This window comes from Aotus nancymaae, unplaced genomic scaffold, assembly GCF_030222135.1.
Source record: "Aotus nancymaae isolate 86718 unplaced genomic scaffold, 86718_ANA_hifiasm-v0.15.2.pri h1tg000006l, whole genome shotgun sequence".
In the NCBI taxonomy this organism is placed as follows: Eukaryota; Metazoa; Chordata; class Mammalia; order Primates; family Aotidae; genus Aotus; species Aotus nancymaae.
In genome coordinates, this window is record NW_026988417.1 from 68,566,181 (window position 1) to 68,583,322 (window position 17,142).

Below are 17,142 nucleotides of genomic sequence, written 5' to 3' on the forward strand. Positions count from 1 at the left end.
CCAAGGGTAGTCATGCACTGTATAACAATGTTGTGGTCAGCAATGGGCTGCATATAAAATGGTGGTCCTATGAGATTATCATGAAGCTGAAAATTCTTATTGCCTAGTGACATTGCAGCCATGACAACATCATAGTGCAACGCATTACCTTTTCTATGTTTTGATATATGAATACTTACCACTGTGCTACAATTGCCTACAGTAGTCAGTATAGTAACATGCTTTACAGGTTTGTAGCCTAGAAGCAATAGGCTATACCATGTAGCCTAGGAGTATAGTGGATGATATCATCTAGAATTGTATAAGTAGATTATGATGTTAGCATAACAGTGAAATCACCTAAGGATGCATTTGTTAGAACATTAAGTGAGGGGGACTATAATCAGTCAATCTTGCTTTACGGGCCCACAGGGCAAATGACTGATAAGGGTGATAGGTAGGTATCTTTCTTGAGCACTTGTCACCCTAAATTCACATTACTATATCCAATAAAATACAGGATTTTAGTTTAGGAGCAAGAGATATACACTCTATGAAAAGGGGTATCATCTCAAAGATAAATACTACTTCTGGTTTTCTAAGTGGCACAACTCTCTTTATCAGAAATTCTCATAAAATCAATCATTGGAGAATGTTTCAGCTGAAAAATTAGTCTTCAGCAAGCCACAAAATATTACCTGTGAAAGGCTGCACAGCCTTAAGTATGGAAAGTCAGACCTACCCAGTTCAGAACCAAAATGATTCTCAGTGCTGGTGCTCCATTTGACGCAAATCAGCCCCTGAATCATCTGACAGGGGAAGTCTTGATACCTATAAATTAATAATAGAACATCACAGGTTCTCAGTAATTGCAAAAGTTCCACTTCCCCAAAATTTCAGTTCTATTTGTTCAAATATCAGATGTTTAGAACTAACTATTCATTCATAGCTCAAGTTGCCTACATGGAAAAGGATGAAGTAAGGGGATGTTATTCTTTTCCTTTTTTAGTCCCAAAATTACTGCTGAGTGGATGTTATTCTTTGATTCTAGATTATGCATATGTTAAAAGATACTTCTGATCTGCTATGACAGTGTAAGCCCACTACAACCCATCTCTTCTACTTATTACCAAAATATAAAAACAAAAACCTGTTGGGACCATCGTATAAAGACTTTGAAGCAGCCCTTATAACTCTGCTACATGAAGTAAAGGAAAACATACTTGAAATGAATGAAGGGATAGGAATACTTAGCAGAGAAATAGTAGCTACAAAAGAGAGCCAAATGTATATTTTAGGACTAAAGAGTACAGTATCTGAAATTTTAAAATTTCACTGAATGGGCTTAATAGCAGAATGAAGATGATAAAGTAAAAAGTAAGAGAACTTGAGAATAGAGTAATAGAAATGGCCCAATCTGAAGAATAGAAAGAAAAATGATTAGGAAAAAGTAAACAGAGTCTCAGGAACCCGTGAGAAAATACTAAACAGTCTACCATACATATCATTAGAGTCTCAGAAGGAGAGGTGAGAGACTATGGCAGAAAAAAATATTTCATAAATGATGACCAACAACTGCCCAAATCTGGTATAATATGTAAGTTTATACTTACAATATACTGTAAATCTGTAAGTTTACAGATTCAAGAAGGCTGGAAAACCCCAAACAGGACAAACACAAAGAAAACTATGTCTAGATATATCATACTTAAGCTAACGAAAAGATAAAAATTAAATCTTGAAAGCAGCTATAGGAAAATGAAACACTACATATAGGGAAACAACTCAAATGCCTGACAGTTTCCCACCGGAAATTACAGAGATCACAAGACAGAAGAATCACATCTTTATAGTGCTGGGAGGAAAAAAAAACAAAAACATGTCAACTCAAATTCCATATCCAGTAAAATATATTCCAAGAATTAAAGTAAAATAAAGTCATTCTCAAATGAAGAAAAACTAAGAATATTTGTCACCATCAGACCTGCTCTGCAAGAAATGCTAAATGAAGTTTTTCAGGCTGAAGGAAAATACCAGAGGAAAACTGGAATCTAGGTGAAAAGAGAGACCAAAAGAAATGGTAAAGAGCTAGGTAAATATAAAAGACAACTTTTTTCTCATAAATTGTTTAAAATGTTTATGACTGTTTAAAACAAAACATACAATGTATTAGGCTTCTGAGGGTATGCAGATGTAGTACATATGAAGTTGTAACACAAACTGCAAACTGGGGAGAAGGGAATACGTTTTCTACTTTTTTGTTGTTAATTATTTATCAAGAGAAACTATTTCTTATACCACATATTAATGTTTCATAGTTCAGGAACACAGATGAGTGACAAACTTCTAGGTAATTCAACCCAAAGAAATTCTTTGTATTCCAAAATCACTTTGTACTCTGAAAGATACCAGCCTTCCTCAACTTCTCCAAATCTTTCACAAAATCATAATTTCTGTAGAAATCTGCATGTGTCTTCTTTCTCGGTTCAGCCACAGCAATCTTACAGACAGCTGCAACCCCCAGGGACACAATAAAGGCTCCAACAATATGAAATCACAGACGTTGGTCAGAAGACCACACATCTGAGGTTTTGTCAAAGCACTGGAAGCCATGGTAGTTACTGTCTTTGACAGGTATGTCAACATCAACACCAACGTCTTTTCTGGATAATGGAGAAATGGATGGCCAGTTCCTGGTTTTTATTTCAAGGGGTACAACGTAGACTATGAAAAATCACTGATGTATATTGTAATTCCTCAAGCAATCACTAAAAAAATATATAAAGAGATATTGCTGAAAAAATACTAAAAATATTCAAAAACAAAAGAACACTGAAAAGGAAAAATAGAGGAACAAACAGAAAACAAATAATAAAAAGATGGGACTAGATCCAAAAATATCAATGATCACAGTAAATGTTAATGGTCTAAACATTCTATGGTCAACAGGATTGTAAAGCTGTGCCCTTAAGATTCCTGTCCGTAGCTAATCAAACTAATTTCAGTACTGATATGAAGGGACTTTATACATGGAATAAATGTTACTAATTAGCTGACTTGGTGGGCCCAGTGTAATCATGTGAGCTCTTAGCACCAGAGTGAGTCAGAGATGAGGCAGAAGTAGTGGTCAAAGAGATTCAAGTTTAAGAGAGATTTGACCACTGTTGCCGGCTTTGAAGACAGAGGAAGTGGGCCATGAGCCAAGGAATGTGGGTGGCTTCTAGAAGCTGAGAACAACCCCTAGCTGTCAGCCAGCAAGGAAATGGGGACTTCTGCCCTACAACCATATGAAACTAAATTACCCAAACAACCTAAGTGAGCCTGGAAATGGTTTCTCCCCTAATGCCTCCAGAAAATAATGCAGCCCTGCAGACACCTTGATTTCCACCTGTGAGACTCATGCAGAGAAATAGCTGTGCCTAACTCAGAAGCTATGAGATAATAAATGGATATTAATTTAGTATGTAAGTAGTCCCCCCTTATCCACGAGGGACATGTTCCAAGGCCTCCAGTGGATGCCTGAAACCTCAGATAGTACCAAGCCCTAAATATAAAGTATTGTGGTTTTTTTGATCGGAAAGCCTAGACAGCTACTAAGCAATAAAAGAGCAGGTAGCATAAGTATACAGCATGGATACACTGGACAATGAGAGGATTCATGTCCCCAGCAGAACAGAGCCAGACAGCTTGAGATTTCATCAGGCTATTCAGAATGATGTGCAATTTAAAACTTAAGAACCATTTATTTCTGGAATTTTCCACTTAACATTTTCAGACCACAGTTGACCACAGGTAACTGAAACTGCAGAAAACAAAATTACAGATAAGGGAGAATACCATATCTCTAAGGTAGCAGCAATAATAAACAAATACGCATTCTAATTAAAAGGCAAAGATTGACAGAATGTATACAAAGGAAAGATCCTATTTATATGCTGTCTTCAAAAGAAACACTTTAAATATAAACATAAAAACCAGATAGGGTGAAAGTAAAGGAAACCAAAAAGATTTACTATGCAAACATACATATAAGAAGTTTGGAATGGTTAAGGTACAGACCACTACCAAAGATAAAGAGAGGCATTTCATAATGATAAAAGGACAATGTATCAGAAACACAAAACAATTATGTGCAAATACCCAGTAATAGAGATTTAAAATACAAAAAGCAGCCAGGCATGGTGGCTCACACCTCTAATCCCAGCTACTCAGGAGGCTCAGGAGGAGGTCAACAGTTTGAGCAACACAGCAAGGCCAGTCACAACAACAGAGCAAGACCCCATCTCTCAAAACAAAAAAGAAAAAAAATAGCTGGGTGTGGTGACCTGTGCCTGTAGTCTTAGTTACTGAGGAGGCTGAGGTGGGAAGATCACTTGAGCCAAGGAGTTCAAGGTTGCAGTGAATTATGATCATGCCACTGTACTCTAGCCTGGGCAACAGAGTGAGACCCCATTTCTAAAAAAAATTAATAAAATAATAAAATACATGAAGCAAAAATAAATAGATATAGGCTAGGTGTGGTGGCTCATGCCTGTAATCCCAGCACTTTGGGAGGTGGAGGCAGGTGGATCATTTGAGCTCAGGAGGGCAAGACCAGCCCGGGCAAGAAAGTGAGACTCTGTCTTGAAATAAATAATTAAATTAAATAAAAATAAACAGACATAAGAGAGAAATAGGCAATTCAACAACATAATAAAAGATTTTAACAGTACTCTTTCAAACACTGATAGACCTAAACAAAAAAAAAATTAAGAGCATAGATGATCTGAAGAATACTGTACTACAACCACCTTGATCTAATTTTACATTTATATAGAACAATTAATCAAACAACAAAGAATATACATTTTTTCAAGGGAACAAGGTCAATCACCAAGATAGACTATAGACCATAAGACATGTCTCATTGAGTCTAAAAAAATCAAGATCACACTGAGTGTATTCTCTGACCACAATGGAATTAAATTACAAATTAATCAATAATAAGCTATTAGGGAAACCTCAAATACCTGGCTATTAAACAACATTTTTAAATAATTCATAGGTCAGAGAAGAAATTACAAATGGGAAAATTAAGGGAAATTTTAAAATGTTTGGACTAACCTTAATGTTAAAACTTGACAAAGACATCTTTTTTAAAAAAAAAAGAAATTAAAGGTTAGATATATGCAAAATAATTAATCAAATAAGTAAATATACATAGAATAACATACAGCTAAATTTCTCACTCTCAAAGAAGAGAGTAGTAAACTAGACCAAACTGTGTTGTTGGGTTAGAATTAGAGGTATCTTTGTAGATTTTAATAAGCATAGAAATGAAAATACAATATATCAAAAGCTGTGGGATACAGGTAAAGCAGTGCTTAGAGGAAAATGTATAGCTTTACATGCTTACATTACCAAAAAAAAAAAAAAAAGAAAGAAATCTAAGTGACCAAGTGATAGGTTTTTTTAAGAACCTGGAAAAATTGAGCAGAATAAACCCAAAGTAAGTAAAAGAAAAACTAAAAGGGGACATCAACAAAATAGGCAACTGACAGATAACAGAGGAAATTAACAATGCCAAAGGCTTGATTTTGTTGAAAACCAAAACAAAATTGACAAACTCCTAACTATACTGATCAAGAAAAAGAAAGTGAACATAATATAGCAAAAATAAAGAATAATCATCACAGTCTTTACAGATATTAAAAGGACAATAAGCCAGATGCAGTGGCTCATGCCTGTAATCCCAGCACTTTGGGAGACTGAGGTAGGTGTATCACTTGAGATTAGAAGTTTGAGACCAGCCTAGCCAATATGGTGAAATCCCATCTCTACTAAAAATACAAAAATTAGCCAGGTATGGTGGCTCACAGCTGTAATCCCAGTAATTTGGGAGGCTGAGGCAGAAGAATCACTTGAGCCCAGGAGGTGGAGCTTGCAGTGGGTTGAGATTTTGCCACTGTACTCCAGCCTGGGTGACAGAGCAAGACTGTCTCAAAAACAAAAACAAAACAAAAGGACAATAAGAGAATACTATGAACAACGTCATGCCAACACATTTTTTAAATTGTATGACATGAATCAAAGGATTAAAAAATACATCCCAGCACTTTGGGAGGCCGAGGCGGGTGGATCACGAGGTCAAGAGATCGAGACCATCCTGGTCAACATGGTGAAACCCGGTCTCTACTAAAAATACAAAAAATTAGCTGGGCACGGTGGGGCGTGCCTGTAATCCCAGCTACTCAGGAGGCTGAGGCAGGAGAATTGCCTGAACCCAGGAGGCGGAGGTTGCGGTGAGCCGAGATCGCGCCATTGCACTCCAGCCTGGGTAACAAGAGTGAAACTCCGTCTCAAAAAAAAAAAAAAAAAAAAAAAAAAAAAAATACAACCTACCAAAAGAGACCCAAGAAGAAACAGAAAATCCAAATAACTCTATATCTTTTAAAGAAATTGAAATCATTGCCAGGCACAGCGGTTTATGCCTGTAATCCCAGCACTTTGGGAGGCCGAGGCGGGTGGATCACCTGAGGTCAGGAGTTGAGACCAGCCTGACCAACATGGAGAAACCCAGTCTCTACTAAAATTGCAAAATTAGCCAGGCGTGGTAGTGCATGCCTGTAATCCCAGCTACTTGAGGCAGGAGAATGCTTGAACTCAGGAGGCAGAGGTTGCAGTGAGTCGAGATCGGGCCACTGCACTCAAGCCTGGGCAACAAGAGCAAACTCCATCTCAAAAAAAAAGAAAAAAGAATTTGAAATTGTTATCCAAAATTTTCCCCAAAATAAAATTCTTGGGACAGGTGGCTTCACCAGAGAATTCTATCAATCATTCAAGGAACAAATAACACCAACTTATGAAACTTTTTCAGGAAATAAAGAGAGACCTCTGCTCAACTTGTTTTATGAAGCTAACAAAACCTTAATGTTAAAACATGACAAACGTATCTTTTTTTAAAAAAGGAAATTATAGTAGAACAGGAAGTTAGATATATATAAAATAATTAATCAAATAAGCTCATATATTAAATTATACATGGAATAACATACAGGTAAATTTCTCACTGTCAAAGAAGAGAATAGTAAACTAGACCAAACTCTGGGTGTTGGATTAGAATTAGAGGCATCTTTGTAGATTTTAGTAACCACAGGTAGAAACGGAAATAAACTCGGCCAGGCGCGGTGGCTCATGTCTGTAATCCCAGCAATTTAGGAGGCCGAGGAAGCCAGATCACGAGGTCAGGAGATCGAGACCATCCTAGCTAACACTGTGAAACCCCGTCTCTACTAAAAATACAAAAAATTAGCCAGGCATGGCGGCATATGCCTGTAGTCCCAGCTATTCGAGAGGCTGAGACAGGAGAATCACTTGAATCCAGAAGGCGGAGGTTGCAGTGAGCCGAGATTGCGTCATTGCACACCAGCCTGGGTGACAGAGCAAGACTTCATCTCAGAAAAATAGATAAATAAATAAATAGAAATAAACTCATAGTAAATGTGTATATGTATGTGCATATGTCTATGTACCTAGCTATGTCCACTAAGAGGACCTTAGAACAATGACTCACCCCAAATCAATGAACACACCTAGAACCCAGATCTTGACTTCTAAATATGATTATCTACAAAAGGAAACTAGGGATCCTTGGAGAAATGGCTGATACCAGGCTGGCACACATCAATCTGCATTATCTGTTGCACCAGATAGCAAAGAATTCCTCATCATGTAAAAAGGAGATAGAAGCTACTTTGAAGGGGATCCCATTAGACAAAACTGGACTAATTTGAACATCAAAATAAATAATGACTCAACAATGTGAAAACAACCCATTAAAAATAGGCAAAAGATTTGAGCAGATATTTCATCAAAGAAGATATACAGCTCTTTCATGTGCAAATAAGCACATGAAAAGATTCTCAACAACTTTGTCATTAGGGAAATACAAATTAAAACCACAGTGAGATGCCACTTCACACCTATTAGAATGGTTAAAATTAAACTGACAATACCAAGTGTTGGTGAGGATAAGGAACAACTGACATTATTATGCATTGCTGGTTGAAATGCAAAATGGCATAGTCATTTTTGAAAAATTTGACAGTTTCTTATAAAGTTAAATATATACTTACCATATGACCCAGCAAATCCATTTTTAGGTATTTACCCACTAAATGTGAAACCCTATAGTCACACACAAAAAACATATTTAAAAATATTTATATAACACTTCATGTTTAATTGTCAAAAACTGCAAACAACTCAAATGTCCCTCAGCTGGGAAATAGATAAATAGATTCCATCTCTTTAAAAAAAAAAATTATTAGCTAGGCATGGTGGCCTGCACCTGCAGTCCCAGCTCCTTGGGAGACTGAGGTGGAAAGATGGCTTAAGCCGAGGAGCTCAAGGATGCAGTGAGCTATGAGCATGCCATTGCACTTACAGCAAGACCACATGTCCAGAAAAAAAAGGCCAGGTACAGTGGCTCATAGCAAGGTGTGTTGGTGTATGCCTGTGGTCCCAGCTACTCAGGAAGCTGAGGTGGGACGATCGCTTAAGCCCAGGGGATCAAGGCTGCACTGAACCATGATGATGCCACTGAACACCAGCCTGTATGACACAGCAAAACCCTGTCTCAAAAAAAAAGAAGTAAAGAAGTATATAAGAAACATATTGATACTCTATGGTACCTAAATGTGGAATCTGTGATAGTGATTAATCTTCACATGACAGGAATTTGTTCGATTTTAATTAAATGTTGCTATAGAAATTGTTGGCAAGAGATAAGGCAAAGCAACCATGCAATAAACCCTTTCCTCAGCATCTCTAGGTAATTTGTTTTCTTCAGAATACTACTCCTTTGTAGAACTACAGAACTATTAAAGAGTTAACAGTGAGGCCGGGTGCAATGGCTCACGCCTATAATCCCAGCACTTTGGGAGGCCGAGGCAGGCGGATCACTTGAGGTCAGGAGTTCAAGTCCAGCCTGGCCAACATGGTGAAACCCCACCTCTACCAAAAATACAAAAATTAGCTGGATGTGGTGGCATGCATCTGTAATCCCAGCTACTCGGGAGGCTGAGGCGCAAGAATCACTTGAACCTGGGAGGCAAAGGTTGCAGTGAGCTGAGATTGCACCACTGCACTCCAACCTGGGCAACAGAGGGAGATTCTATCTCAGAAAAGGAGATTAACAGTGGAAAAAGCATCACCATGGATACAGGAGCTCTCTATGAAATGGAAATGTATTAATAATGAGGATGAAGAATTAATTCCAAAACAAAAGTTGCCTAACTTCAAGCAAAGGTGGGAAATCTGTCTGAAGCAGTAAAAGAAAAGTACAATGCCCATAGCCAAAGTTTGTAGCTAGTTACAGTTGGCTCTGAAGATTTAAGTTTACCAATTTTCCCAGTGTAAAAAATGAGTGTTATGGCTGTTGATATAAAAGTAATAGAAACATACATATTCTGAAAAGTTAAGAGCAATGATAGAAAAAGATGACTATATGGAATAGCAAATCTTTAACATGGATGAAATGGATTGTCTTGGGGGGAAAAGTGTCAAATAGATAATCCATTTTGAAAGAATAAAAACAATTTCAGAGTTTCTCCCTTTGAAAGGTAGGTTGTTTATAACTTTGGAGTTAATGTAGTAAAATACTATGAACTACCAAAAAAAAAAATAGTTAACAAAAACTGTAGCTAGGCTGCATACCCAGACACACACATTTTTAACCTATAAAAAAAGGGATTACTGGCCAGGAGCCATAGCTCACATCTGTAATTCCAACACTTTGGGAGGCTGAAGCAGAAGGATCACTGGAGGCCAGGAATTTGAGACCATCCCAGGCAACACAGCAAGGCATCATCTCTACAAAAAATTTTAAAATTTGTTGGATCTGGTGGTGTATGCCTGTAATCTCAGCTACTTGGGAGGCCGAGGTGGTTGGATTGCTTAAGCTCAAGAGTTTGAGGCTGCAATGAGCTGGGATCATGTTACTGCACTCCAGCCTGGCCACCAGAGTGAGACCATGTCTCTAAAAAAAAAGTATTATGGCAAGTTAGGAAATGTTATGTAAATATTATATGTAATAAAGTTACTAAGTTCAATGAATCAAACAAACTTTAGCAAGCAAAACTTCATAGATCCCACCAATAAACCTGCACAATTCTTAATAGCAAACTTTCCCTAAAATACTTTACTAGTAAGTATGAGAGAGAATCAAGTTCTGTCCATCCTATAAAGAGTATTTCTGTACCTGATGTAATGTAATACTGGGGGCGTGCACGTCAATAGTGGCCAGAGAAGGAATTCGAGATGCTGAAAGAATTTTGTTCTCTTTCTTTGTTAGCCTGGAATTTCGAGCTAGATAAAAATGACCATAAACACAGTGAAAATATTAGACATTTTGTTAGTTTTTAGTTTTTCACATTCTTTACTTGCTCCTTAGTATGTACTAATTATAATAGGTATTTACATGCTTAAATATGTAAAGTTACTATGACTTTTTATTTTTAAATTCTGTTTATTTAACATATACTTTAAATAATGTAAACAGACTACACAAAGTAAAAGCATTATCAACATACCTATGCCTTCCAAGGTTCTTAGTTCAGGGAGATGATTAGAGTTTAGTTCAGGCAAACGGACATCTGTCCTGGAGTATTTCCTTCTGTTCTTACTTGCCTGAAGGAGACTCTTTTCACTAGAGACCTAATATCATCAAAATAAGCAACACAAAAGAATTAGTTTCAAGGTTAGCTAGGCTTTCCTTCTTTTGTAACTCCTATGTTTGTATCCTAAAATTTGTGAAATTGAAGGTCTATAATAAAAAATTTGAAGGACATTAATAATATAAAAAATTCATCCAATTATTTCAAATGTCTTTCTCATTAAATTCATTAAAATTGCTAACAAGTAGATTAACTTGATTGCTATGAGCTTCTCCTTCTCCCTTTGCCAATTATCAATGTGTTAAGTCCCAGCAAGTAGTAAAAGGTTAAAAGATGAGCATCGATGCCCTCGTTCTACAGGCCAGCATGATCAGACCTTACAACACTTCCTAGGCTTTTCAGCAAACAGTTGCTGTTGTATTCATATATATTGAACAGTTTATCTTCATATGTATGTCACATCTTTCCCTAGCTTGTTTTTCACTTTCCCAATATAATTTTGTTATTTATTTTTCTATATTTGTCCTTGTCTTGCTCCTCAGAGTTAGAATATGGTACTATCTTCCTAGGAATACAATTTATTAGATAAAAATTGTAACTTCAATTATTTTCCTAATCTTTCTTAGTACTGTTATTTTACAGTTGGTAAAGTCAGAAAAAATAGCAAGGAATAGCAGCAGCACTTCAATTCTGCATCCTTAAGAATTTGACACTTCTCCAGTATTTTTCATTCAAGAATCACAGAAGCCTTGTATTCCTTTCCACAGTCTCAAAATAATTGACACATAGAGAGATTATGTGACTTGCTTAAAAAATGCATGTTTATGTGATCTGCTTAAAAAAGTATGCATGATGAGATACATATATATGTATAATAAACTACATGCACAAAAACACATGCATAATGACATTAAGTTATTGAGGTTCCTTGATGCTTCGAACCTAATATTCTGTGAGTTATGCCATTCTGGCTGCCAGAAAGTCTTCAAGAGTCCTGCAGTGAGCTTTTGAGTTTCTTTCTTTTGGACGTTTCTCTTTACTCTTTTCATAGAACAAGCACTAAGCCTGTTGGTTCAAATTGGCTATAAAATAAAATAGTTCAAGAAAACTATATGCAAATACAAAAAATAAAATTTAAAAATAAGTTCAAACTGCCAGAATAACATATACAAAGAGTGAAAATAAAACACACAGGACAGGTGGGGTGGCTCGCACCTGTAATCCCACCACTTTGGGAGGCCAAGGCATAAAGATGATGAGGTCAAGAAATCGAGACCATCCTGGCCAACATGGTGAAACCCCATCTCTATTAAAAACACAAAAATTAGCTGGGCATGGTGGCACGTGCCTGTAGTCCCAGCTACTTGGGAGGCTGAGACAGGAGAATTGCTTAAATCCGGGAGGCAGAGGTTGCAATGAGCTGAGATGGCACCACTGCACTCCAGCCTGGCAACAGAATGAGACTCCATCTCAAAAAAATAAAATAAAATAAAACACATAATAAATATTCATAATAATATATTTATTCACACCTCAGAATGAGGACATGAAACATGGGAGAGAGGTATTAATCTTTAACATACAAGTTGAAAAAAGTCTAGGCTTAGCTCTGCTTGCATTAGTTTTCATTAAGGAAAGACTCCACTCACTGGGTCTTCGCCCTACTCATCTTCACCTCCTTTCTCGATTACTTCTTCCAAAGAAGAATAAATCAGATCTAAGATTATCAGCCAGCATTGATTATGCAATGCTTGAAAGCAGGTTGGTATCAGTTCTAGGAAAATGGTATTGAACTAGATATTTTGAAAGCCTTCCTGATTACAATAAACTTCCAAAGCAGACCAAGATTTTAAAACACAAATATCCAAATATCCATGAAGAAACCAAAAAGGGAAGTACTATAGGCACAGAAATTATAAACTAAGAATAATTAAAAGAAAAACAAATACCATATCCAAATCATGAGAGAGATGAAACGGATAAATTTTTTAACTCTGAAGATAGTGGGAGAAGTACAGAAGGGAAATTTGTCACACACACAAAAATAGTACTCCTTTGGGAATGCATCCATACCTCCCTTTGTTGTGAAAAGCGTTCATTCTTTCAGTGTGGAGTTTTTTCTTAATGAAAATTAATGCAAGCAGAGGTAACCCTAGACTTTCTTCAACTTGCAGGTTAAAGGTCAATACCATTCTCCCATGTTTTGGGCCCCCATTCTGAGATGTGAATAAATATATTATTATAAATATTATGTGTTTTATTTTCACTCTTTGAATACGTTAATCTGGTAATTTCAACTCATTTTTAAATTTTAGGCCAGGCATGGTGGCTCATGCCTTAATCCCAGCACTTTGGGAGGCCGAGGTGGGCAGATCACCTGAGGTCAGGAGTTTGAGACCAACCTGGCCAACATGGAGAAACCCTGCCTCTACTAAAAATACAAAAATTAGCTGGGTATGGTGGTGTGTGCCTGTAATCCCAGGTACTCAGGTGGCTGAGGCAGGAGGATCGCTTGAATCCGGGAGGCAGAGGTTGTAGTGAGCCGAGATCATGCCACTGCACTCTAGCCTAGGCAACAGAGAGAGACCATGTCTCAAAAAAAAAAAAAAAAAAAAAAAAAAATATATATATATATATATATATATATATATATATATATATATATTCGTACTTGCATAGGAAGTAAAGTACAGTGAAGAAAACAAAAGCACAAATCTCTGCCTTCCAACCTTACATTCTAGTCAGGGGAGACAGACAATATATAAATAAGAGTATATAGATGATATCAGATAAATGCAATGGAAAAAAAATAAGCAAGGAGAGGGCATCAAGCATAAAGGGAGGCATAATGAGTTATAAGACTTCACAATAAGATTTCATGTGAGCTAAGGAAGAGAAAAAGCAAATCCATTGGGTTATCTGTGGAAGAATGTTCTAAAGCAAAAGAAATAGCAAGTGCAAAAGTCCAAAGGTGGAAGTAAGTCTGACCATGTTCCAGGAATAACAAGGAAATCAGTGTGGTAGAACAGAGTGATCTAGAAGAACAGATGGAGATGGGATAGAGGATTGGGTGGAGTCAATCATGCAGGCACATACAGACCCTGTAAGGACTTTGGCCTTTTCTCAGAGATAAGAAGCTAATGGAAGATGTTGAGCAGAAGAGTGATGAGGGTTTGACCTAACTTTAAAAGAGAAACATTCTGGAGGCCATGCTGAGAATAATAATGCTCCTTCCTGTGCTATCTCTAAATCTTGTACATGCTTCTACTATTACAATATGATACAATGCTTTAATTTGCTGATACTCTAGATCATGAAGCTCTTGAAAAGAAAGATTGACTTATTTATCTTCAGTGTCTCACACATAATAAATGATAAATAAATATTTGTTATATAAATAAATAGAACCATTTCATTTCTTTCTCTTTTGCTTTTTTTTTTTTTTTTTTTGAGAGAGGGTCTTGGTCTGTCACCCAGCCTGAAGGTTGAGGTGCTGGGGCACAATCACAGCCACAGCTTACCACTGTAGCCTCAACTTTCCAGGCCCAAACAACCCACGCATCTCAGCCTCCCAAGTAGCTAGGACTACAGGCATGTGCCACCATGCCCAGCTTGTTTTTTAAAAAAAAATTTGTAGAGATAGGATCTTGCTGTGTTGCTCAAGCTTGTTTCAAATTCCTGGGCTCAAACTATCCTCCTGCCTCAGCCTCCCAAAGTGCTGGGATTACAGGTGTGAGCTACCATCCCCGGACAATAGAATACGGCCACCAAAAATCTGGTGTGGGTGAGATAAGACAATTTACCTTTTCGTCTACTCTAAAAAAGAACTGACCAGTAATCATGAGGTTGAGAAAATTTCTATGTTACTAAAGAATAAATAAAACAAGCCGGGAGCAGTGGCTCACGCCTATAATCCCAGCACTTTGGGAAACTGAAGTGGGTATATCACGAGGTCAGGAGTTTGACACCAGCTTGGCCAAGATGGTGACACCCCATCTCTACTAAAAATACAAAAAGTAGCCAGGTGAGGTGGTGAGTGCCTGTAATCCCAGCTACTCAGGAGGCTGAGGCAGGAGAATCGCTTGAACTCGAGAGGCAGAGGTTGAGTTGAGCCGAGATCGCACCACTGCACTCTAACATGGGTGACAGAGCAAGACTCCATTTCAAAAAAAAGAAGAAAACAAATAACATATTTAAGTTTTCAGACTTATAAAACTTATTTAAACTTTCAGAATTTCACATTTATGATTATGATGGGCTGGGATAATATATGCACACTTAAGGTTTCACTTTATATGTTTCCAAACAAAATTCTCAGTTCTTCACTATCATATTTAATTTTAATAAAAGTCAAGAGCTGACTGGTGCTTGTTCTTCTACTGCTGAGAACTGCTTACTTACTAATGTGGTCACATTAATATTATAAATGCCTGATGGGGAATGTCTGTTCAGTTTAACAAATGGAATAGAACACTTCTTAGTTTTGTCATCCACTCTGTAACAAAAAAAAAAAAAAAATTAAGTTAGAACTAGCGATAATTATCTTTTAAAGCACAAACCCAAATGACATAGCATCAACTAACAAGCAGTTTAATCAGAATGTAAGGTCTACTCTCAACTATACGATGCACATGAATCAGGAGAAACATTCTATTCTTTATCACTACCCTCATGCCTCCCACCAGCCCCCAATTCCTACCAAATACACTCCCCTCCTTTCAGCAAAATTCCCAAATGGAACTTCCGTATACTACTAAAGGCTCACAGCCACACCATGCAGCAGCAAACACTCAAAACCAATTATCTCTTTTACTATGACAACCTGTTTTCACATTATTAGACTATATAGCTGTAGATTCTCTTCACCTTAAGCAGTAAAACCCTACTTTCTCAGGACTTAGGTGAATTGTTTTGATCAAATGTTAATAATTTTCATCACACAGCCAAAAAGTCTTTTGAAAGAGCTACCTGACAAGAATGAATAGCATCCATAACTCTGAGAATAAAAACAATGTGGATGAACTAACAACCCTTGCAATTTCTAAATATATCCTTAAACAATTTTTTGGTCTTATTTTGCTAATTCATACCTGTAAGTCTGAATTGGTATAGTCGCAGTCCCCATTGAAGAATTAATACCAGGAGCAACTGCAGAAAGATTGTGCGTAAGTGGGGGAATTCCCACGCTTGGATTCCTTGTGTGGTCCACACTGACATTGCTGCAATCTTTGAGGCTTGTTGAAGGCACTATTTTGACATGGCTTGTCCTATTGGCATGGAGACAGCCGGCTTTTGAAGCTCTGTTGCCTTTTTCAGCTTTTTCTCCATCAATTTTTGACCCTTTTATTTGAAATAGTTTACAATCCTTAATTTTGGGATCAGCATCAGTATCCTGATCATTAATAAAAATATTAATAAGGTTAATCATCTGAAGAGAATGAAAATTCACCTATTCTTATAAAGTACTTGCCAACTAGAGCCGAATTTCATAAGTATCACCTTTTTATACCTATTTTCTTTATTCTACCTATGGGATTAAATTTAAAGTCAGATTCTTTCTTATTCAGATAGTTATGGGGAAAATACAAAAAGAATGGAAATGCAATTCACACAGCTCAGTCTCACACACACACACACACACACTCACATTAGTGGAAAAACTCATAGAAGAGGAATCAAAAATGCCACTTTTTTCCTTACATATTCAGAGTAAGGAAACACAAAACTCGTACCTTTATTCTTTCAGTATACTTGATATAAGTGGGTTGGTGGTGGATTTGAATTACCTTATCAAGAAGAGATCCTGGGTAATTAACCAGGAAAAACAAACCTAAGTATCCAAATCTCACTTTTCAAATGCTTTACTTAATATAAATTTCTACAAACAGTATTTTTCACTCATATCATTTAAGAAAAATAAGTTGGTGAGGGTTGTTTGTTCCATGTGTCTATGTGTGTATGTGTACATGAAAACACATGTCTAGGTGTTCTTGCATGAGTGTGATTTTCCAACAAGCACCGTTGCAAAGTCTGGTACATAATAAGTACTCAAAAGATGGTCTGTTAAATTACATTTTTACAACTAAGCTAAAACTTACCAATTTGCTTACTGCTCAGAAAACTTTTTTCAAACTCATCATTTTTTTCTTGAAAAATTTTTTTAAAAGTACATTATATTTAAAAGGTGAAATACGAACATTTACCTGTACCACAAGTGTTTTTCTTTCTTCACCTAAAGAATCATCTTTTTCTTTTTCCTTCTTTCTGTTTTGGGATTTTTTAGATAAAGAAATATTTCTGGCATCTTTCTGTACTTTTAACTGTAGTTCTTGAGAAAACCTACATATAAATATAGTAAAATAAAATTGTAAGACATGGATAAACCTACAAAAAAATTGACTTTCAAGATATTTATTTTTAAAAAATTGAATGTTAAACTTGTCTATGTTATAAAAATGAAAAAATCCTGGCCTAGACCAGCAGTTTGGAAAAGTGTGATGTGTAGATC

The 17,142-nt window shown here is 36.6% G+C and overlaps 1 protein-coding gene across 2 annotated transcripts in view; it reads right to left on the reverse strand.

Moving 5' to 3' along the window:
- The window catches only part of CDKL2 (cyclin dependent kinase like 2), a 50,670-nt gene that overhangs the window by 3,964 nt on the left and 29,564 nt on the right, over positions 1 to 17,142 (reverse strand). Inside the window, exons 8-14 of one of the 2 annotated variants that reach the window (XM_012446929.3) lie at positions 16,838 to 16,973; positions 15,725 to 16,026; positions 15,036 to 15,129; positions 10,551 to 10,674; positions 10,220 to 10,326; positions 5,083 to 5,109; positions 722 to 810 (exon numbers count right to left, since the gene is read on the reverse strand). In XM_012446929.3, coding sequence (XP_012302352.2) covers positions 745 to 810; positions 5,083 to 5,109; positions 10,220 to 10,326; positions 10,551 to 10,674; positions 15,036 to 15,129; positions 15,725 to 16,026; positions 16,838 to 16,973 — 856 coding nt within the window. In that variant the 3' untranslated portion in view covers positions 722 to 744. The remainder of the gene's footprint in view (positions 1 to 721; positions 811 to 5,082; positions 5,110 to 10,219; positions 10,327 to 10,550; positions 10,675 to 15,035; positions 15,130 to 15,724; positions 16,027 to 16,837; positions 16,974 to 17,142) is intronic. The other variant, XM_012446930.3, reaches the window with a different exon arrangement.